Source organism: Erithacus rubecula, assembly GCF_903797595.1.
Source record: "Erithacus rubecula genome assembly, chromosome: 2".
In the NCBI taxonomy this organism is placed as follows: Eukaryota; Metazoa; Chordata; class Aves; order Passeriformes; family Muscicapidae; genus Erithacus; species Erithacus rubecula.
Window position 1 is genome coordinate 66,589,597 of NC_136685.1, and position 24,712 is coordinate 66,614,308.

At 38.3% G+C, this 24,712-nt stretch overlaps 1 protein-coding gene across 1 annotated transcript in view; it reads right to left on the reverse strand.

The window, feature by feature from the left end:
* Positions 1–24,712, reverse strand: part of ACTN2 (actinin alpha 2) — a 67,420-nt gene that overhangs the window by 14,475 nt on the left and 28,233 nt on the right. Inside the window, 10 exon segments of the mRNA XM_079298391.1 lie at positions 163–271; positions 7,216–7,366; positions 8,891–9,038; positions 10,146–10,376; positions 11,363–11,455; positions 12,939–13,024; positions 16,306–16,387; positions 19,244–19,322; positions 21,369–21,456; positions 22,501–22,587. Coding sequence (XP_079154517.1) covers positions 163–271; positions 7,216–7,366; positions 8,891–9,038; positions 10,146–10,376; positions 11,363–11,455; positions 12,939–13,024; positions 16,306–16,387; positions 19,244–19,322; positions 21,369–21,456; positions 22,501–22,587 — 1,154 coding nt within the window.

The window sequence follows — 24,712 nt, forward strand, 5'->3', positions numbered from 1 at the left end:
AAAGTAACCACAGCAAAATGAAATAGACATCTGAGGAAAGTTTTTTTTGCTTTTTGGACTACAATATGGATGCTCAATGGTACCATTTCCTGGTCTGAAATAAATGGTTCATTTCCCTCTCCCTTCCTCAGTTGAGCTGCTGATCCTTATGATATTGTTTACCTCCAGTGCCTCTCTCCTTTTCTGAGTGAGTGTTCCCAGGCTGTCCCATTGGTCACATATCTTTTGACACCTATCATTGACACTTGCAGCATCGTGGTAGTCCAGTTCACTGAGAAAGAGCAAAGACAAAACTCTGTGTGACTTTTTGAATGACAGGAACAGTGTTCACACTTCCAATGGCCCTCAACAATTCTTCCCCTCTTTTTTGCAATATTTCTCCTAAGGTAAGCAAGTGTTGCAGTACAGACATTGTGTTTAAGCATTCAGCATTTCAAGAAGCACAGCACAGGAACAGGATCAATCTCCCCTGTTGTGAGAAAAATCAAGTGACATCCAGGTATTAAAGACAATTAAGGTGTCCAAGCATCTTTGTCTTTGCTATTCCTGTGACACAAGTAATTCAATGCCTTGATGGCCAGAATGCTTCAGTCTTGGTATTTATGAAGTTTGCAAAGATTGGTACCCTTTTAAATTTATTGGCCTGAAATATCCATTTTGTTTTAAATAATCCAATCCTTTCCTCTTATGCTTTGAAATTATTTAACTGAGAAACACATATCAGGTTGTGTTCAAAGTATAATCTCTCACAAGCCTGGCAATACTAATACAGGCTTCCAAGATTGTGGGGTGCAGAGAACAATTTTCATCTTCCTCTCCAGGAACTCCTCACAGCTCTACACCCCAGAACTGGCTGGTTCAGAAAACAGGGATCTCCAGACCAACATATGGCACCAGCATGAATGAGTGCATTCACAAAGGGTAGTAGTTACCATTGCTTTTTCACCTGCTTAATAGGCTAATAGAAGCAACCTACTACTGTGCCTGAGACTGGAATTAATTTTTAAGGCTCTCTCCTGAGATTCTGCACTGACTCTGCTTCAAACTGAACTTTTGATGTCAGGGGCAAATAGTAGTTATCCATAATACATGTGTTTGACACTTTGGAAACTCACTTTTATTGGTTCATCACCATCCATTGAATTTAGCTCTTGGCTTCACCTTGAGAACACTCTGCCCAGTACTAAACATTGCAGAGACTAAATATGTGACACATGGCGATATGAATCTAAGGTTTACTTTGAGGCTTGAACAAGACAGCAAATGCAGATAAAATTTGTTCCTTTTTTTTTTCCTAGCATTCTTCTCTAGGCAATTGGCAAGAAGAATGAACAGATCACACTGCCAGCAATACAGAGAATCACAGAGGACAAAATGAGAACAGAGGCAGCTTTCCTCAGTGAAGCCAGAGGCCAGAAGCCAGAAGCTGTGTAGGCCAGGGGCAGTGTTCATGTTTCCTCTTCTAAGCCCAGTCAGAGCAATCTGGTTTGGGATAAACCTGAGAAGTATGAGAATCATTCAGTTTAAAAGAAGCTTCAGATATGCTGTAATCAATTGACTGTTGAAAGTGAAGAATGGTAAAACAGGTTAAAAAAATTACTATAAGAGAATCACAGAATTACAAAATGACAGAGTAGGTCAGGTTGGAAGGAAACACAGGGGGTCATCTGGTCCCACCTCCCTGTTCAAGTAGGGTCATCCTAGAGCCCAGGATTGTGTCCAGTGAGGCAGACTCCACAACCTCTCTGGGCTTTCTGTTCCAATGCTTGGTCACTCTCACAGTAAAGTTCTTGCTCATATTCAGATAGAGCTTCCTGTGCATCAGTTTTAGCCTGTTGTCCTATTGCTTGGAACCAATGAGAAGTGCCTGGCTCCATCCTCTTGGCACCATCTCTTTAGATACTGATAGTCAGTATGTAAATTGATGAGTCTACTGATTGATGAGTATCCCTCCAGGCCTGCTCCAGGAGCTCCATGTCTATCTTGTACTGAGGATCCCAGAACTGGTTACAGCACTCCAGATGTGCCTCTCCAGGGCTCATCAGAAGGGCAGAACCCTCCCTCGACCTGCTGGCAATGCTTTTCCTAATTCATCCCAGGACACTACTGGCCTTCTTGGCCACAAGGGCACTGCTGGCTCTTGGACAGCTTGTTGTCCACCAGGACCCCCAGGTCCTTCTCCAGAGAGCTGCTTTCCACAGCTCAGCCCCCAGGCTGTGCTGGTGCAGGGGTTATTCCTCTCCAGGTGCAAGACCCTGTACATGCCCTTGTTAAAGTTCAGCCAGTGCTCCTCTGCCCATCTCTCCAACCTGCCAAGGTCCTTCTGAAGGGCTGCACAGCCCCTGGGGTATTGGTCCCTCCTCCCAGCTTTGTGTTGTCACTGAACCTGCTGAGGAGACATCTGCCCCTTCACCTGAGTCATTGATGAGCAAGGCCATCAACACTGAGCCCAGTGCTGGACCTTGGGGCACACCACAAGGCCTCCAACTTGACCAAGTGCCTCTGGGTATGACCCTCTGGGATCTGCCATTCAGCCAGTTCTGAATCCACATCACTGCTCATCCAGCCCACACTGCCTGACTGCCTGTGTGGATGTTGTGAGACAGTGTTAAGGCCTCGCTAAATTCAAGAGCGGCAAAATCCACTGTCTTCCCTGCTCCGTCCAGGTAGTTGACTCATTGTAGAAGGCAATTGGGTTGGTCAAGCATGATCTACCTGACTACTCCTGATCACCTTTCCGTCTTCCTTGTGGCTAGGATGGCCTCCAGAATCAGACACTCCATCATCTTGCCAGGGATTGAGATGAGGCTAGAGCTACCTGAATCCTCTTTCTTGCACTTGCTGAATACTGGGGTGACATTTGCTTTCTTCCAGTCCTCAGACACCTCTCCTGACTGCTATGGCCTTTCAAAGATCATCATGAACCTCACTATGGTATCCAACAGTTCTTTCAGCACTCATGGATGCAGCCCATCAGAGCCCATGGACTTGTAGATGTCAAGTTTGCCTAGGTATTCTCTAATCCAAACTTCCAAACAATTTTTAAAATAACAAAAACAACCCAAAATTGTGAAAGTAAACTCTTGTAAGGAGAAAACCGACAGCAAGTCACACTGTACAAGGACTCCTTATCTGGAAAACTCCTTTCTTTGGAAGGCTTTTCATTAGCCTTCAAGGAATACAACAAAAGCCACCTATCTGCTAAGAAATTTTAAGTCAGGAGTGTAGTGTTTTGGAGGAAACAGGCTGAGATTGATTTTCCTGTCATGAGTTTTTGGCTGAAAGTTGGGGGTGTTTTTTAATTATAGCATAGCAAGTTTATAAGATTATGTTCCTGACTGAGCAAACTTTATTTTTGCTTCAATGGATCACTTATATCCTTTTGTCGATTAAAGGTAAGGGCAATGTCCTTCCATGAAAGTGAGAGACTGATTGTGCCAGCTGTGGTCAAAGTCCTGGAAGGTGATATGCCACCTTCCTCCACAAGCTCTGCCAGGGAGACTCAGACATTCCCTGTAAGATCTCTACTATGCTATTCCTTCCAGGGATATGTGCTGTGGACAAATAGGTAGGAGAATATCGAAACAACTTTTTAAAAGGGCACACATGGTGCTAACTAAATCCTAAGTTAGTTCACCAAGTGGCATTAAACAGTGTAGCTCCACTACCTTTCTTGGCCTGCAGGTGTTTACTTCAAATAAGTGTATTTTAAGTATCAAAGAATATTTTTCTGCTCAAAGTGGGAGCAGAGGAAGTAATAATTCATCAAAGATTAATTAGTTGGAAGTAAAACACAGGCTTACATTCCCTGTCCTATTAATTTCTGTATCTTTTTCAACATTGAAGAGACTAGATTTACATTTTCTAAAAATTTTTGCTTTGCAGTGCGTGAAGTACTGTCTCATGTTACAGACCTAAGAGAACAGTCTTTCTATTTGTTTGACTATTTGAAACCTACAGCCTTTAGAATTTAAAAATCATTAAGTTACCACTATTGATCTTACAAGTAACTAAATCCTATCTGTCAACAATTTAAAATTCAGTCAAATTTTGAGCTAATCCAGAGAAGCACTTAAGTGTAAGCTCACTTTGGGAACAGTGATAGTGCCACAAAAATAACCTGCTGAGCAACATGTTTTAGCAGTGCTTCAGAACAAGGCTCATGTTAACCATGCACGTAGGCACAATTTGAGCCCAGGTCTCCAGAATCAAAGTGACTCTCAAATCAGTGTTACAGAAAATGGTATGCTTGGCTGAAAATCAGTCACTGTACTACAAGTGATAGATATACAAGAAACTACATTCCCAAAATTTTGTCTTGATGATTGGAAACATTAAGTGAGCACATAAGATCATAAATTAAAATGGGTTTTTATAGTACAGCTCCCTCAAATGAGTATTTGCTATGTCATAAATGGCAAATCTCATTTTAGAATTGCTTGTGTCCCTTCAGCTTTGTATAAAGCTGTATCATGCCTCTTTGCCAAGAAATATCTAATTCTATACAGTCTAGGAACACAAAAGTCTTGTAGCAGCATCCTGGCTGGAATCACCTGTTTGCATATACACATAAATCCTCTATCTAAATAGCATCAATCAACAAGCTTGTAGCAACTTTAACCTTAAGCACATAGTGGACTGAGCTGCAGCAAAAAATACTAGGACTGGAAGAGTAGAGTTCAGGGTCATACAGCAATAGTTCTCCTTTGAAATTGCAACATTAGGCATCCAAGAGATTGACTAAAACAAAACATAGGGGTGTACTGATTTGGAATTTAGACACAGATTATGATTGTTCCTGTAAGGGCCTGCTCCAGTGGTGAGGAAATAAACAACCAACCCATCAACTAAAAAAACAAAAATCAAGAAAGAAATATACATATTGACTTCAACAGGCTTTCCATCAGATGTCAGTGCACATTTCTTAGCATTCAGACATTAATCCTTCTCTAAAAATAGAGATTGAGAAAGAAATTAGCATTTTCCTCCATAATTTTATTGTGTGAGGAATTATGTATAAATAACTAAAATCAGTATTTAAAAAGAAGCTGCCAATTTGCTTGCAGCCAGTGATAAAACCTGACCTTTACGACCTTTCATTCAGTGCTCCCCATGGGCATTAAGCCTAACTGAGTTACAGAGTCACAGTGAAATATCAGGCACTGATAGCACCATTGTATGGAGAAGCAGAGAAGTCAAATTAGAGCATCTCTAAATGCAATCAGCTTTCAGCACCTTTGCAGCCCAGGCCACAAATAACTTGTTTAACTTCACACAGCAAATTACTGAAACAACTGAGAAGAGACAATCCCAAAATAGACAGGATACAGTGTTCACTGGCGTCACCAGAGGTAAAGGACAGAGGGTTCAAAACACTGGTAAGCAGATGCTGTACTATGTATACTACATTCCCAAAGTTTCTCATAATTCATAAAGCTGAATCTGAATTAGCAATGATTAGGTGTTACAGAAACTGTCTTTAGTACAAAGAGAAACAAATCTCAGGGCAATCCCAAGCACAAATACAGACTGGGTAGAGAATGGAATGAGAGCAGCCCTGGGAGGAAGGACTTGGGGATGTTGGTTAACAAGAAGCTAAATATGACCCAGCCAATGTGCACTCACAGCCCAGAAAGCCAAACGTGTCCTGGGCTGCATCCAAAGCAGCGTGGGCAGCAGGGGAGGGAGGGGATTCTGTCCCTCTGCTCTGCTGAGACCCCACCAGGAACACTGCATCCAGCTCTGGGGCCCCCAAAGAAGACATGGACTTGTTGGAATGGGTCCAGAGAAGGGACACAAAGATAATCAGAGAGGTGGAGCATCTATCCTAAGAAGACAGGCTGGGAGGGTTGGGACTTCCATCTTGTAGACAGGAGATTTTGAGGAGACCTTGTAGCAGCCTTCCAGTGCCTAAAGGGGACTCAGAGGAGAGCTGGAGAGATACTTTTAACAAGGACAAGGGGGAATGGTGCTCAACAGCAAGAGGGCAGGTTTGGACTGGGTATTAGGCAGAAATTCTTTACTGTGAGAGTGGTGAGGCGCTGGAACAGGTTGCCCAGAGAAGCTGTGGACGCCCCATCCCCAGAGGTGTTCAGGTTGAATGGGGCTTTGAGCAACGTGATCTAGAGGAAGATGTCCTTGTCCATGGTAGGAGTCTTGGAATTAAATGATCATTGAGGTCCCTTCCAATAAAAGCCATTCTATGCAATAACTCCATAAAGGAGATCAAGGCATACCAGAAAGTGTTTCATAATCTCACATATTCAGGACAATCTCCATTCTCTGTGGTTTTTTCAGATTTCTTTCACATTAACCAAAACACTGTACTTACTCTGCCCACTGTGCTTAATTTTTCTTTCTTTAAATAATCTTGAAGATGGGATTTTTCTTTTAAATCCATTTAAATTACACAATTACTGTAAGTGCTGCTGCTATCACATATGAACTACATTTTTAGGGAAGTGTCTGATTTTAATCATAATGAATATGGAGCTGTTTGTGAGTCATGGTCCTTTACAAAGTGAAAAAGGGCATGTTTCTAAGATTTCATTTCTGAGTAGTAACTGTTCTGTCTATTGAAGGTGAGAAATTGAAACTTGGAGAAGTGAAGCCAAGGCTGGGAATCTGAGAGCAATTTATTTTGTTTCCACTGTCCCTTCTGCAAAATGGAGATAATGGCACTTCCAAATATAATATCAAGAGATTGTGAAAATAAGCATATTAGAGACAATTAAATCTGCAGGAAGTCAGTGCATTACTCACTGTCATAGAGATAATAAAGGGATGTGAGGCCTTAGAAAGGACCAATATATTTGTGAAGATACTTGACCTGTAATTTCTATAAGTGAAATTATTTTCTAAGTTAAACAACTCATAGCCCATACCCCTCAGCAGACCATATGAACTGAGAAATAAGCACCTCCAGGTTTTCCATCAACCACAATGGATTAATGGGTACAGCTAATACTAAAATATTACTGTGAAGTCAAGTTGAAAATGTTTCTTTTCAAATAATTTTGGACAGTTGAATATCTATATTTGGTTGGGGGTAAGGGGGGAGATGAGGGAAAGGTCTCAGTGACCAGCTCAGATAATATACTTATGAAGCTATGTCTGGAATTCCTACGTTGGTACCTATGACACTATCAAATTCATTGGAAAGAGTTTATCTCAAAGTTAAATGTCAGCAGCTGCAAGCCTTTAAATGGAACATACTTCAGCTCCTGGGCAATGGCAGCGATCTGTTCCACCCTGTCCTGGTGAGCAGCCAAATCGCTCTCAAAAGCTTCATGTTTCCTTAACATGGCACGGACTTCTGTCAGAGAGGCAGACTCATAATCCTTCTGAAGCAAGGTCTGCTCTTTGCCTGAAAGAGGAAATGAAAAATATTACTCATTTTTTAGCAGTTTATTTGTTAGGAAAATTGTAAATTTTTAGTTGAGGCATGGTGAAAATCATATGTATGAAATTAAATCCCACCCCCACTGAAATCAGCAGCAAATTGTCAGCACATGTTAATTAGAAGCATATATTTTTTAAGCTCTCACAGTAAAGTCCTGGTTTTTGCATAGGCTGCTTATACAGTTCTAAAATAGTGAGTATTACATTGCTGGAGAAAGTGACATAAAAATGGTATATTAGCAAAAAACTGTATCTCTAAACTCTGTGATAACTTTTTGTAGAATAAACTTTAAAAAAACAGAAATCACACTGCTATGATCACCTTCACTCTTACTAATGATCTGTTATTATTTTTTATGTTCCATCTTCAATTCATTATTCATTTCAGCACTTAAATAAGCATAATAAACCTGAGATGTGTGACTGCCATTTGTATTGAACACTGAGTTTTAAGTGGAAAATGCCTACTTATCTACAAAAGGCTAGAGAAACAAAGATTAGGTAGAAACTGAAATACTACTGCTGAGTAGCTCCTATGTTTGACAACTGAATCCACACAGACAGGCCCTGCAGCTGCACTCACCACATGGCATTTGAAGCTCTGTGAATCCTAGAGCCAGAAGCAACTATTGTTTCACCTACTGTGTACCATCTTATGTGAAGTTTTCCCTACACAACAGCTATAACTTGTCACCATGAGTGGTTTATCCTCAGAAAATCAGCTCTCAGGGCTGATAAATGCTGTATTTTCCCTTCTAGTATCTGCTTGGCAACCATTTATAGCCTTGTATGCTTCCAGCAACTCTGTTAGAGGATGAACTCTGATTCACTTTCACAATATCAAAAGAATCTGGCTGGAAAAACCAGAAGCATGGTAGAAACAGGAAGGCAGTCATCAGGATGATAGAGCAGACCTGTGTTTAATAGTCTCCAACAAAACTGAATGCCACTGTAAGGTCCTACAGGTGTCACAACTACAGGTGAGGTTATGTTACCATTAAAAGCCAGAATTACAAATGGCATGTAATCCAGGGTTTGGAGCAAAGCAGACATGACTCCAGTATCATGTAGTTTATATGAACTATTCAGAACATCATGATGACCAAATAATAATAAACTCAGAACACTTCTGTTAATAATTTCACACTCAGCCAGTGGTGTGATTGCATTCCTGGTTGGATTGCTGGTGTACAATTACATAGGAATACATTAGCAGTAATGGCCTCTATTCAAATGCAGAATATTTCCATTAAGTTTGACTCACTACCTGAAGTATGATTTTTACAGTTACATCTCATTAGCAACATGCCAACAAGTTAGGATCGTGACTAGAGTCAACAAAACCTGACATTTTATCTGTCATTATTTTAGATTGTCTGAAATTGCCCAAACTACTTATGAGTGAGTTCGTGGCTGGCAAGTACTCAGCACTGACAGTTCAACTTTGAACACTAAAATTCTAAAAATGTTAAAAGCCATCTCTCCTCACCATATGCCCACTGTTCATGAGTGGAAGCCTTCTGCCTAAATTTCTCAGCCAAGTGTTCAAGTCTTTCCAGTCGCCGTATTTCATTCAGCAGCCACTCCTCATAGCCTTTCTCAGCTTGTTCAAGCCTCTGCCAAGCGCCGGCAATATCCTGTGAGGAGCATACATGGGAGAGATGGATGAAATTATAATCTCTTTTTATCTAAATTTACAGATTTTTGAATCATTCACAATTTGGCTTCAAAAAGAGAAGTTTTTATGTTTAGATTTTGTAAAATCACAGAATCACAGAAAATGTTGTCAGGCAGATATGTTTTAGTGCATGCACCTGTTTCTTATAGTGTGTTGTATTCAGGTGGGTTCATGAAAGGAGTCCCTGTAGAAATGGTTTCCAAGCATGGCTACAGGTCCAATGTCTTCACAAAATACTGCTTTTACCTCCCATGTTACAATGTGTATGTTCTTTTATAATATATCTACCTGTTACTAAAATGAAAATGCTTTGCTTTCACAAATTGACAGTAGCAAGGTAATTAGTATCAAGAGGATTTGGTGCATATTTTACCTGGAACACAAATTTATTTCACCTTCTATGGTACATAAAGGTTTGTGAGCTTTCCCACTAACTCAAATACAGGAGTGGGAAGCTGAAGTAACAGGCCCTAATTTTCTGCCTATGGGGAGTGGACAATAACATTTTTCAGACAGAGCAATTTTTTTTTTGTTTATGAAAAACAAAACACAATGATAGAATGAAGTACAGAAACAGGTTTGCTACATTCCACAGGAAATGTTTTGACCCACAGTCAAGTCACAGTACTTGTCAGCATATGAGAATTCTTGGTACAGACTATTCTTACCCTCATAGACATAAGAGAAAAGCAGAATAGAAAAATGTAGAAACATGTGTTGAGCAATGTCTCTTTGCTTGATGACTAAAATGCCAGTGAAACCACTGAGTTTTGCTTAAATAAGCTCAGTGATGTAGTAGTATTGAAAACACTCCCAAAGGAAGCTCTATATCATCTTGCATCTTCAGATAATTTGCTTTTTGGAAAGCCTTTGAAGAGGCAGGAGCATGCTTATTAGAAAACAAGATTCTAGAACTAAAGGAAATGTGTAAAAGAAGCTTGGTATTGTAAAAGTACAACAAACATATTTCTGGGAATGACTTAAAATGGCCTTTCAATCCTTCACACTGGCATTTTTGGGAGGTCATTGATAAAGCAAACAGAATATTTGTGCCTCCTTTACTTACTGAAACCATTTTCCCCTCTGATGGCATGAAAGCTGGCCGATTGCTGATTCTCAGTTTTGTCTGCAGGGTGTTGAAATTGATCTCCAGCTGACATTTCTCCTGGACTTTGGGAGGTTTGTGTTTGCGGCGGTAGTCCCGGAAATCTTCTAATTTCTTCTGCATAGCCTGCATTGTTTTTTCTGGGGTCCTGTTTTCCAGCCAAGGAATTGTCCGGCGAATCCATTCTAAAAGCTTTCAAACCAATATAAACAAGTCAAATAAAGACAATGGAAAAAGAACAACAAAAAATATTATAGCGGACATACAAATCTTAATAAGGTTTGTTCCATTTTTATATTATTGACTTCAGTTGCTACTGATGCCTTAAGGTGAGTAGGCACAAGAGATTCAAAGCTGAACAGTACTTTTATAGCAAATTTTCCCAGATATTCCAGGTATTTCTAGAAATACCCTGATTTTCAGAAAGATTAATACATATCTAAGGTGTCTCTAATTACTCAAAATCTGAGTTATTCAATATCATCTGCCACTTTCAAAAGTATTGGTCTTGGTGTTTCAGGTAGTCATAGTTAAGGGACAGACATAGTTCAGGACAGAAACCAACCTCAGGTCATATAAAAATCTTCACTCAGAAGGCCATTAGTGCACACAAAGCAGTGCAGTGATCTCAGTAAGTTTTTGCAGGTTAAGTAATAAAAGATAAGAGAGCTCTCATTTGTGCACTGTACATCTGCAGTCCTGCTCAGCAGATTTGCCACTAAACAAGAAAGAACAGGAGGAGCACATTCATCTGTACATTCATCTTGATCACAGGTGAATTGTGAACAACCTGACAGACCCCTCTCCAGATGTGCTTTGAAGTACACAAAGACAAGGGGTTTGCTTGATCTGGTACATTCCAGATGTAGTTGATGATGGCTGTCTTTGAAGAGAGACAGGAATCTTGGTCTTAGGGCAGACGGTTGACAATCCTCAAGACACCCTTTAGGGCACATTAACAAGCCTGACTGACTTGCTGAAGGCCACACTGGAAGTCTGTGGCAAAGGAGTCACCTGAAACTCGTTATCTTGGGCAACTGGGCTTTGTAACCTGCCACTGTGAGGTTGGTGATTTACCCTTTACAGTGTTTCTATTTTTCTGTCTTGAAGCGAGCGCACGAATCTTTCAGCTTTCAATATTTCACGAACATTGTTGTCACCACATTTCAGATCCTTACCTCACTTGCTAGTCTCTCATACTCTTCCATCAACCTCTCATTTTCCTGATTCACAGCAAGCACTTTACAGATCCGGTTAGCTGCAGTCTCAGCCTGTAACACACAGCAAATAAACAGGGTATATTCATAAAAACACTCTGAGAAAGGTATAGGCTTGGAGAAAGAGAGAGAATTTGGCTGCTGCAAATAAAAGATCACATTCTTTCATAGTTAGTGATTTATGCTCCTAGGTTACTTAGATACTCATTTTCTCTCCTTCTGCAGCCATAGATTCCAATGGCTGAATGAGGCACAGATCTGCGGAGATCCCCTTGTTGTACAATGAAGTCTTATTATATAGTTGTCTAATAAATCTTTTATTTTTAAAGACAACTTAGGCCATTCTTAAAGATATCCTATTAGGTTATTTTTTTAAGTCACATCCCAAAAGTATTAGACTTGTTAGCCACACTGACAAGACACCACAAGTGATGCAGGAGTCTCAGACCACTCTATATCTGCATATCATATGTACATCTACCCTCGAGAATAACTGCAGCTCAACCACTGGTGGCAAATCTTTTCATGCCTCCTGAAAAATGTATATGTGAAGGCTCTTTGTAGCTCTGCCATATTTAAAATTTACTAGATTGATACCACAGAGCAATACTTTCATACAAATATGACTCTGGAATATATCTAATCAAATAAATATCCATGTAGACTCCTGTGTTACAGAGTATTTGAAATTCCTGTTTTGAATGAATGGCAAAACCTTCATACCCAGGAATGAGAGAGCACAACAGTGTAGTTGTGCTGTGGTAAGACATAGGTGACCTAGCACGCATGAAGGGAAATTCAGTCCTGAGGATGAAGGGAAAATATCAACTACTTTAAAGGGTTTTTGGGGATTCTTTTTGGGTTGGTTTTTTGGTTTGTTTTTTGGGTTTCTTGGTTTTTTGGTTTTTTTGGTTTTTTTTTTTTTTATGTAATCTAAGTTGGGTTATATCCATTTGTAGGCTAGAAATGTATGAAGTAGAAGGGTGGGAAATGTCACATTTATAACTACAAATCGCACCGATGACAGGTCTGCTGCTGAAGCTCATGCCTTTTATACTAGTACTTTCATCCACAAACAATCCTGTTGGTTCAGTGGGAACCAGGCTCAAATACTATGTTGAATGTCTTCTGTGCCTTCTGGGTCTTTAGGCATATTTGAAAATCTAGCCCTAAATTACTACTCAGCATGAGTAAGTCTCAGTCTACAATAAGGTGTTGTAGCAATAAGCAACAGCTCCTCTTAACAAGATCTTCAAATCAGTTTTTTTCTGAAATAGTCCTTAAAATTACCAAATAAAAATCCAGAATTAGAAACAGAATGTCTATTTAAATTAAATTAGTAGTTACACAACATTTAACTAAAACACGTTTGAGAGTTGGTTAAGAATAAGTATTAGTGCTCAAGTAATCCTTGCAAATGTTAATTAAAACCACATAGCAATAAATTAGTTGTGGGGTTTTTTTTTAAAATAAACTAGTGGAAATATGAAACAACCAATCAAAAACACAGCAACCTGAAGGGACAGTCGATTAATACCTGCTCTGCTCCAGCAAAAGCATGGTAGAAGCAGGACACATATGTCATGATAGCTCTCTCATCAGGTTTGGGAGTGTTCACAATATCTACAAGAGGGGGGAGAAATTAAAATAAAACAAGAAAAAAAGAAAGCGAGGAGTAGAAAATAGGATGAGTAAATAAATGCGTAACTTCATGTCCTTCTTACTGTTTTCTTGTCCATAGCTCTGTATTCAAGAAGCTCTACAAAGCTGTAATAAATTTATTGTTAATTGAGGGGTGCTGACAGAATAAAACATACACTAAACAGTATAAGCTCATACAAAGAGGAGGACTTTTTTAAAATGTTTGATCCAGCAGTATTGTCATAGGGAGAGTAACCTTAATTTTACCAGGACAGTCTGCTTAAGATCTAGCACATATATGTCTGGTAACTTAAATTCCAGGGGTTTTGACTAAGACACAGGAAAGGCAGACTACATTTCAGTCTGGGGACATGTTCTCTGGAAGTGGCACATGGATTTAGTTACTAACTTTAGCATTATGTATCTGTATTCTTTATACTATCAATACCTGAAGTATGCTCAACTCTAAATCACCTTACTTTTTCTCTTTCTTTAGGACACGATTCCAGAGTTGGTCTGAGATGTCTGTATATGTTTCTGTGTCTGTTTTGCATAGGAGCATCATTTGATGTTGCTGTTTATACTTACCATTTAGCATTTAACATTTTTAAAACAATCCTGCAGGCATAAGAGGAGGGTTTATTTTCTGAGCATGTTATGATGATTTTGACATCTGCAGCAAAAATAATATCCAGCAGAGAGAAGAAAGATGGAATTCTACTATTGTTTTCACTCTGAGTTTATTTTTATCTTACATTTCTAATGGTGCTTCAAATGAATGCACACAAATTCATTTAAAGGGAATATCATCTTTTCCCGTTCAGTAACTAGCTGTCAAAAACCTGCTGGATATTATTAGTAAATATGCAGAAAGATGAGACAGGAAGGTTTGTTTCTATGGAATAAATGGATAGACTTCTATTGGCTCTACCAAAACAGCAGCTCACAGAGAAAAGAGGCAACAGGAAATGAGCTCAGCTCTAAGATGCTGTTCTAGTAACTAGTGAGGAAAAGATCAGAAAAGGAAAAATTGCTGAAAAAAACAAGACAGAAGGTGAGGGATGAGATCTGATCCATCTACAATCTCACCTTCTGAGCACCAGCAAATGCATGGTAGTAACAGGAAACATAAGTCATAATGGCTCTTTCATCAGGTCTGGCAGTGTTTACTACATCTGTGTGGAGAGAAGAGGGTTAACTGCTCAGAAATTCTCACAAGGTACTTTCATCCGATTATGCTAATGTGTCACCTCAGTGCTGTAAAGATTCCAAATAAATACAAAATTATTCAGGTTGCATCTGTTTACTGATAAGAGTACAAAGCCACCTAAGATTTAGGAATCAGCAAACACAGAAGATACAACTCTCCCTGAAATGGCAAAACATCTGAAGGCTGAGACTGTACAGAAGGGTATTGCTACCTTCTGGTTTGTGGAAACTTCCAAGCAGATGGCATGGCTGGCAGATCTACTGGGTTCAGCTTCACTGCCACTCCAAAGCAACTTCATCTGAATCACTACAATTACTGCAGAGCTAAACACAGCCACTGACAGTCACAAATCAGAACTGCACTCAGTGTATATCAGCACAGGGTCCCTCTGGCTGACAGGGTACTGGCATATACTGGAAATGTGTACAACTTCTGCAGTCCAGAAATACATTTTGTGCTAAGAAAAGTTGGATAGTAGCAGCTCTGCAATCCCTGTGCCAGCCCATCTTTTAGTTAATAGCATAAATCACAGGAGGGTTTGGCTTGGCTGGCTAACAGCTTTGTCCCTACCATGGCAGGAGAGTGAAAATACAAAGTGAGTGCAATCAAGGTATGCATCCATGGGTAAAAATTGACCTTTTCAATACTTAACAGAGAAAGGCAGGAAAAGGTGTTTTTACAGCAGTTATGGCTGAGTAATGAATTATTCTAGTGCAAGCTGCATGGATTCCTGGCAATGTAAGGAGTGGGAAAATATTGACTTGAAAAAACCCTGGAATGAGGTGACAAATTTGAATGTTAAGAGTGAGATTTCTAGGTTCAGGACCAATATATTTACTGATTTTTGCATCTACTTTATGCAGCTGTGAATAAAATTTTGCAAAGTTTCCATGGAGAGCACAGTGGAAGATGGTAAAAAGTGACCATGAATACTTAAAGGATATTAGAAAGAATGTAATTTCATTACCTCCTTCCCTGCTAAGAGAAGAATAGTAAGAAAAAGAATAGAATGGGGAGAAAATTTGGGGAGGAAAATAGAAGGTTTCTCACATTGACTATGAAGAGAAGAGGAAAAAAATGCAGAAAGATGCTCAAAGGCAAGGGGACAGCACTTCCCTCTTTATGCCTTGCACAATATTTCAGAGTAACATAATTAAGTGGTGCTTGAAAGGGGAATTGCAGTTCAAAAGATGAAAACTATTTGTTTTAAAGCATGAAATTGAAACTACTCTTCGATGAAGAGGTTACAAACTGGATTTTCCAAATAATCCTAACTTTCCAAATGAAAACTTCAAAAGGAGCAGGTGAGGTCAGTTTGAGTGCTCTGGATAATTCCCATGTTATCACTGCTCTACTGACAAGCCACCAGACCGGAGTCTCCATTCTTGGAGAAGAATGCTTTGAACTAATGTAGGCAAATTCCAGTAGTTTGGCAGTATTTTTTGCCCAGAGTATGAGAGTTTGGTTATCTTGAAGAAATTCAGGAAGCTCTCAAGATAATTGGAGACACTTGAATTATTTGTTAAGATTATCACTGCAAAAAGTTTACAATTAAAATAAACCAAAAAAATGTTTCCCTTAACTTAGCTGTCTTTCAGAGGAGGTGAGGCACGTTTTTCATATTTTGAAAGTTTTGAAAGAACTTCTACTATTTCTATTTTTGGCCCTTTCCTTAAATGTTTAAAAAACTGAATATGTTTTTAGTTGCTAACAGTTATATTTTCCTTTATTAAATTTTAATTATTAAAAGCAAGGATTAACTTTTAATCCTGCATTTTACCTCAACACAGTGAGGCCATGTGCTGAGGTTATGGTCCAAAGTACTATAATAAATGCAAACATTAATAAACAATAAATGATAAAGCCAAAAGTGTGTGAAATTATCCAATGCGTGTGGGAAAGGAATGAAAATATTTTTTTGAAAATGAAACGGGTTGCTACTTTATGATTCATATGAAAGGAAGACTGAAAATCTGCTAGAAGAAAAAAAAAAGGAAATTTTACTGTGTCCTGCTTACAAGCAACACAAACTTCAGTAAGGTATAACCCTCACCTTCTGCATCCAGCATTTTTGGGATATCCAAATGCTTTTCTGCAATTTCCATGGCAAGGTTGATATTCCCTATGGGGTCATCCTGCATTAAAGAAAAAAATGCAATGAGTCAAAGACAGAAGTTTTTCTTTGAAGCAAGACTAGAGTAGGTACACTAAAATTTAGCTTGTTTTTCCAAACTGTAAACTGCAGTCACAACTATTGTCCTTCAAAAAACAGAGTCTAAGTATATGAACTTTTGATCCATCTGCTGCTATGTTTTCAAAAGAAAACTTTAATAAGCTGTTATCTACTGCTAGAACTCTGCTGGAAATGCATTCTGGAGGTGAACACAGATAATAGTGTACACTCAATTCTGAGCTAATTCTGAATGAAGTACAGCAGCAATACAGACACTAAATGCCACTGGACCAGCAGGCTAAAGGAGATTTTTCAACACAGAGTTAGCCCTGCCTCTTTTATACCCACTATACAGTACATCACAGGGACATAACTTCCACTGAGTTCTCAGCTGGTTAGGTGCATGCATGACAAGAAGCAAGCAAGAACAATTGCTTTCCAGAAGGAGCAAAACTTGCCAGTTTGGGCTTGGAAGCAAAATTCTGTAATGCCTCTATAAATGAAATTTTAGGTGGAAATTCAAGCACTTCATCTGGTTTTGAGATTTTGATTTTTGAAGGGAAGAGAAAGGAAACAGTGAGCACAGTTCAGATAGAGAGCAAAGATTTTGTGGCTTATATTACAGACAGCTGTTTCTGACAATGAAAGAGTGTGTCAGATTAGGGCTGCCATTAAGGCAGCCTTCCCATATCAGCTTGGAGGGAAAAAATGCTGTGTGAAATGGCAGTTCATGCCATTAATGCTATTACTATTTTGACATAGCCACAAACTAATAACTGGTCATAGCCACTCTGAACAATGCCTATGTCTATAGAGAGAGACAGAGAAAATTAGATGCAGAAAAGCAAAGTAAAAAATATAGTAAATCTGAGACCTATTGACTAAGTTAAAGTACTTTGCTTATGAATGAGCAATGACCACCTCCTATTTGTATGCCTGGAACTAAGTGCATGAGTAAATAATGCTCCACTGGTTAAGGGTTGCTTTAAAATGATAGCATCTTCTGAATAATTGGAGACTTCCATAACCCATGCTTTTAAGCAAAACTACAAGCCACAGTAACTAAAAATCTCTGCTACAGCTAAAGAAATACCTCATCTAACTTGGCATAGTCAAGGAGATCAGGCCTGTGTCTATGGATAAGGGCGTTGAAAGCAAGGCCATCTTTCCAGCTACAAGTTCACACAAAACATATTGGTGAGAAAAGGAAAGGACAGCATGCAGGAGATAAGAAACAAGACACCAAGACAGCTGTTAATGTAACCAAAATGAAGAGTCAATCAAACATAGCCAGGCCAGAAAAGCAAGATCTATTTTAGGATTTTTTTTTTTTCTGCATGTGCTTTGCGTGCAACAGCTCAGCCTCAATTTGAAACCTGACCTGTTCTTATTTTGGAAACCTCTAAGAGGAAAATAGTAACATTGAAGCAGACCTGCTTATGTTCTGTTCCCTTTTCTCAGTACTCATCCATGGGATGGATAACTGTGATGTTCTTTAGCACTGTGTACCACTATTCAAAGCACAGATTCCATCAGACTCACTTCTGTTCATGCCATGCATAATAAGCACATGTGCACAGACACAGGTAGCTCAGTCATGCCATTACTCTGTTAATCTGTAGGAAAGGTTGCATATAGAATTGGAGAACAAGCTGGTACAGATGGCTAATATTTTGCCCATTGGTTCAGATACAAAGTTATCTTAACAGCTGCCTAAATTAAAATTTTATATGTTCAGTACTAAGTTCATTCTATTTTCATCACTGCATACTTCAGGGGCCCTGGCATAAATTGAACATATAAACATACAAAGCACACTAAGTGTTAAAAGAGATTTAGCTCAGTTATTTATCTTTTATTCACCAAGGACTTTCTAATAACAGTTGATTCCACCAGTAAATGGATTTGCAATTGAATGGAAAAATACAGATGATGTTTTACCACTCTCTCTCATCAATGTGAAGTTGCACGCAACAGATTAAAACCATGACTAAGGTTTCTGTTGCACTGGTGTTTACATGAGACCTCAAGAAGCATTCATTCCAGAGAGGAGAAAACAGCATGTAAGTATTGAGACCTAATGTGAAACAACAACGTTCTACTTCTTTCTAGGCTTTTTTTGTTCAGTAGTGGTACCAAGAAATTTGGACATTACAGCTCATTCCTCATTTCTCCCTCTCAAACCAAGGTATCTTTTAGAAAACATGCACTTTGCCATAAGCAGCAGACTGTAATAAAATAGTTTTTAATACCCATGAGGTACTACCTAAGGAGGTAAGGTCATTGGTTTTGCTTCCACTTGTCTGGAAGTATAGGTAGAAGTATAATCTGAGAATCAGTGAATACTTCCTGAATTTAAGGCTATTAATTTATTGTGTACTCCTAATTAGCAAGAGTAGCATTTTTTCTAATGAATTTTAGGATTAATTGTCATGTCATTATTTACTAGTCTACAATCTACAGTCATTTACACCAGATAAAAACAGGATGGACAATACCATCAGTGGTAAGTGGATAATTCCAATTTATTTGATTTAGCATCTATATTGGGCAGTGTAAAGAATTCATAGACTGCCAGAATCTGAGGGCCAGATTATTTGCAATTAAATGCTGAAGTCATTGTAATGGGAAGGAAAGGACACAGGACAGTCAAGAGGCCCTCTCCCTCACGCCATTGAGGGTTTTTTGGGAAGGACATTAGAAAGTCAGTCAGAATTAGTATGCACTCCTCAGCCTGTCTTTTAGAAAACATGCTAAGCAAACCAGAAGCCAGCCAAATCACTGCAGGACAGCATGCTGTACCACCCAGACTGATGACCTTATTTAGCTTGGAGTAGTCAATAAGATCAGGTCGGTGTCTGTGGATAAGTGCACATAATCCAAGGCCATCTTTCCAGCTTTACAACAAAAAAATAAAATGGAAAAAAATTAGTTAATAAATTCATGGCATTTTACAGTTTGTTCCTTGCTCAATGCTTAAATTAAAGCAGGAATTCTGTCAAATCCTGTACTTACGTCCTGTCAACTCTCTCTGAGCTGCTCTGTTCTCCTTTAACTATAATAAATATCTTACTCTATAAGCCATACACAGTTAAGGCATACTCCATGTAGACTTCATATACTTTCTAGGCAATTTACATTTTTGCAACAGTCCCTGATTTCAATTGCTTAATTCATGCAGTATTCTAGGATGGCTCAAGTACACTTTTATCCATGAAAGCACATCATTTCCCACTACACTCACAGTGTATTTGTGAAAATATAAAAGGAGAGCAAACCTACAATTACTTGAATTTGCTGAAGCAATTGGCTTTTCCTGTATTATTTCTGAGAATTTTACTGGCACAACCATGTGCCCAGAGAAGTAAGAAATGGTAAATCAGCTCAGCTTATTTAAAACACTTCACACATATTTATCTGAATTCTTACACTTCACCCTGACTTCAGACTCATTACCCTTGGTGGCAATAACAGGAAATGAATGCAGCTACAAATAACATATTTTTGGAAAGATTATGAGAGGTTCCTTTCAGCCAAAAGCAATTATTCTGAAAGATACTTTATGTGAACACTTTAAGCAAACACAGGGACCGAGGGTTTGAGGTCTTGTCCTGCATGTGAAGACTGCAGCACTCTTAAAATCCCTACTACTGAGATGTCTGGGTAGGTCCTTCAAACAACAGAACTATCTCAAAAAAAAAAAAAAAAAAAAAAAAAAAATTAGCAAAATCAAGCAGAATATACCTACATTGTATAATAGAAAATCATCTAGAATGTAAAACCAAATCAAACTGAGCAGCAAACAATTTTTTTTCCTAAAAGGTGTGAAATATAATGATCTGGACAGCCCACTTCAAAGCAGTACTGCAAGAGCCAATCCACCCAAAAATAAATCAAGGTACTTCCATTCAAGATGTCTCCTCATATCATGTATCAGTCCAGTGTATGTACACATACACACTAAGATTCTGACACTGTAACTTACAGTACACCATCGAGCCATAGAAAGTTCTACTAAATATATCTTTATATATTCCAGAAAAGTAACACATAACAAATTTCAGATCTTTGGAAGACAACACAGGTAAATCAAACAAATCTTTCTTTTCTTGGAATGTATGTATGGACTGTATCTTCTCTGTCACTAAACATGCTTTAGGAACTACACATTCAGAATTAATTGAAATTAATAATAATTTGATAATAATAATTAATAGAGCTCTTGTTTTAAATACTAGAAAGGTCTCAAGGAAGGGAAGCTCACCTAGTTAAACAGTGCAAATGGTAACTCATGTACTTTAATGAGGTAGGCCAATGGCACAGATTTAGGAACTAGCCCAGTGAAACCCCCAAACCAGGCAGTCTGTATAGGACCTGGAATTCCCATTCTAAGCCTTAATGAAAACAGAAACACAAGGCTGGAGCTTCACTAAATTTTCCAACTTAGGTTATGAGCCTGATTCTGTGAACAAATGTGTTTACAGTGCTGCTGTTTTGTATGTACCAAGAACATTTTATGCTCCTTATAGTAATGTACATTGCAAAATAGTAAAGACTGATTCATCTTAATGAGATATTCACATGCTCAACACACTGGTCTTTTCTCCAGGACTTCTCTGTGGCTCTCATTTGAAAGCAGTCATTTGCCACTATGCTGCAGCACTCCGGAATTCCTACATAATACAAAGGATCTCTAAAAATGTAATATGGTCCTTCTGCATATAGCAGGATCTTTTTCTTTTAAATAGTAACACTGAAAGTCATATAAATAATGCTAAAGGTAAAAATAACACTCTGAAGATAGAGCAGAAGAATTTGAGAAAGATCTAGTTAATAGTGAAGAGCAAAATTCTCAGATCAAATATGTACCTACACAACTGTGGGGAAAATTTGACATAACAATTTTGAGATTGCTTCTACCTCTTGAAATAATGGACATTTACCTAAGATGGAAGTTCTGAATGTTCACATTTCTGTAAGGAGCAGTTTTCCTTTGACACCACAGCAGCAGCCCTTCTTTAGCAGAGGTCTCTGTAAAAGACACAAAGAAATTTTAAAAAAACCACCAAAAATAAAGGAAATTTTAAAAAAATGCTTAAATAATTAATTTCTTGTCATCTTAAATGTGGTTGATTGCCTGAAATTGAATGGCATAAACCAAAATTTAATCCTAAAAGATGTTCATATAAATGAACTACCGGAATTTCATTAAAATACAGAGGTCAGGTAAGATTAGAGTCTCAGCCTGCACGGAAGTTCTGTTATGTTAGAAGTTGAAGGAATTGTATTGTTTGGCCAGCAGATTGTACATTGGAGAAAAATACCCAATAAAAATATAATGCAAGTAGACATAAAAGATTGTGTTGGTGCCTACATGAAATATTCTCATAGCCTCAGTTCATTTGCTTGTGAGGAGGTTTAAGTGCCCAAAAAATATATTTATTATCGGAACACTATAGACATCTCAATGCATAAGTAAAGGTCCACATTTAATATCCCACCAATTATGAGGGCAGGACAACATGCAGAGCTTGAAACAATTCTACTTTTGTTGGAAATTGAGATTAGTTTCTAGAATTCTAGACTTTCACAGCATAGACTTGATTTAAAGAGTATTGTAACAACATGCTTTTTGGAGCCAGTTACCAAGTTGAAGTTAAGAAACAAATTCTGAAACAGTGAGAGAAAAAAGTGATAGATAGAAAGAAGATGGATATCGGATAATATTTATTTGCAAAGAACGTGACAAATGGACAGAACTAAAAATGTATGTTGGAAATAGAACCAAAACACAAAAGGTACAGCTCAGAAACATAGTCATGTTTCTGTCTCTGTGGCTGAGAAACATGACCAGAACTTCTGTACTTAGAAAGCTGGCTCAAGGTCTCTTTCAGGATAAGGAGAGTAGATAATTTTCCATCCTGAAACTAATTTTGTCACTTGGTAGAGAACTTGCAGTATCATTTTTCTGAAAAAAAAATATTTTTAGAACACTCCTCTCACTTATACACAATTCATTTAAAAATATCTTTAAAGAAATTTCATAATCATTTAACATAATTGTATTGCTCTTACCTTCCACTGAAATATCCTGAATAGCAAAACGAAGGATGATAGTCCAGATCATACCCAGCGTCATTTTCACATTGCCATCCACAATTTCTAAGGTGAAAAATAGATATAGTAGTAGTAGTATTTAAAAGGTTTTTTTCAGTTTTACCTTTTTTAATCATATATTTCTATAAATAATACATTGTAACTAATAAATTAATTATACTTCTATTATAATTTTTTACTCACACAGGGTTCACCTGGGTTCATTTTTCAACAAACTCATGCTTGTGCTACTCTATCAAAAGGACTGATTCACTGAGGTTAAGGTCACTTTAGTCCTTCTATGCTAAAAGGCTTCTCTCAGGGTAGTTGATTTGAACAGTTTCAAATCTTTACCTTTTAGGATGATGTTTTAGAGAAAACATGAAGGGAAATATTGGAAGTTTGAACGGTATCAGTATTGTTTTCAAATACAACAGAACCAGAAAATATTGCAGTCTTACCCCAATTTTTAAGAAACTACAGGATATTAACAGTACTGTTTTTTTAAAAAATAGTAATCAGAATTTATATACTATTTAGATATGTTTAAGAATTTTCCTCTAGTGCCAGCCAGACAAGACATGAAGAATAGCTCAAGAGACACAGCACCTCCTGACACCGAGTTACAGCTTCCTGCTGAGCTGTTCAGAACCACAGTCACCACACAGCTCTGAAGGATACACACATTTAAGTATATTTAATATAAATGGGGGAGGGGGGGAGGAGGGGGCAGATTTACCTCTGGTGTTTCAATTTGTTCCAAGACTGCTTGAGATTACCTATAACACAGGGAACATGGGAATCCCTGCCACAAGCCGGGTCAGAATCCAATGCTCCCACATTGTAATGAAGTGATACCACTTAAATGTCTCAACACCAAAAAATGTACTGCCAAATCACCTAAGTGTGGTGGCAATGTTAAATCATTCTGAAAAGTAGGTCAAGAGACTCAGAAAAACATATTGAGACAGTAAGGAGGGTGAAGCATTGGGAAGGCAGGAGATGGGACTGCAGACTAACTTTCCAGTCACCTCACACCAAAAGAGCAGTGGAGCAAGGAAGGCACCAGCTGCTTCCCTACTTAAAAGTCACCTACAGTCTTCCTCAAAAAGTGAAGCAGCTGTGTCTGCCTGGGGCCCACTGGTGGTCTAGGCAAGGAGCAGGAGGAACTTGCAGCAGGAGGAATTTCCTCAATTTAAGATCAAATGCCAATAGAGGTGCCAGCAGAAAATGCAGTCACTCTGCTACTTAAAATTGCCTGAACCCAGGAGCAACTTTTACAAAACAAAGGCAGCTGCTGTCTCTGAGACTTGAGATACATGTTAAATTGCAGTAGGATGTGACACAAGGTGTCATTTGAACCTATGGAATTAACAAATGGGACCGCAAATATGTAACCCATCAGTACCCTATACTTATTTTGTTAGTGTGATAATTCAAGTTATATATAAATGGCTATTTTCCCACTTTCCCCTTTGCATCCTGCACTAATTTTCCAGATTTCTTACACCACTCTGCCTTCCATGCATTCTAACTTATTGGCTCTGAAAGACCTCAAATCAAAAAACAAAACCCTTCCAGACGAAAAAAGACCAAATGGCAATTAGAGCATGTAGCTACTTCTCTTTCTTCCCTCCTCCTGAGGGAAGCCAAGTCATTTCACTATTTTGATCAGATGTCTGCTATGTATATACAGTAAAGTCAAACTTCTTCAAATGTAAAAGAAATTTATTTAAATATTCAGGAGGCATTGCTAACTGTCAGGCAATCAATTAATATATTTGCATAATCACTACATCATTGTTTTGATTTACATATCCATATGTACACACATGCAGAATGAAAGAGCAAGAGAGGGAATTTTCTGTGTTGTGCCACAGGGAATTTTCAAGTGCTTTGCCAGCTTTAGTTTCTCATAAAACTGCTAGCATAAAACAACAACAAAAAAAGATTCCTATACAAGACAAGGAAGAATAACAAAGTTACTAAAATATTGAAAAGTATCAGTGACAAAAAGGCATTGATTCATTCATATAATTTTCCTTTACAGATCAATAGAAGACTTCATTAATTTTTTCACACTGCCTGTTTGCTCTGGCTGGAATATAACTCCTACCCCTCATATACACAAAGCTACAGCTTTCTGATGATGAGGACAGAAAAGAAGAGAAGGGAAAATGAAGGGGAAACA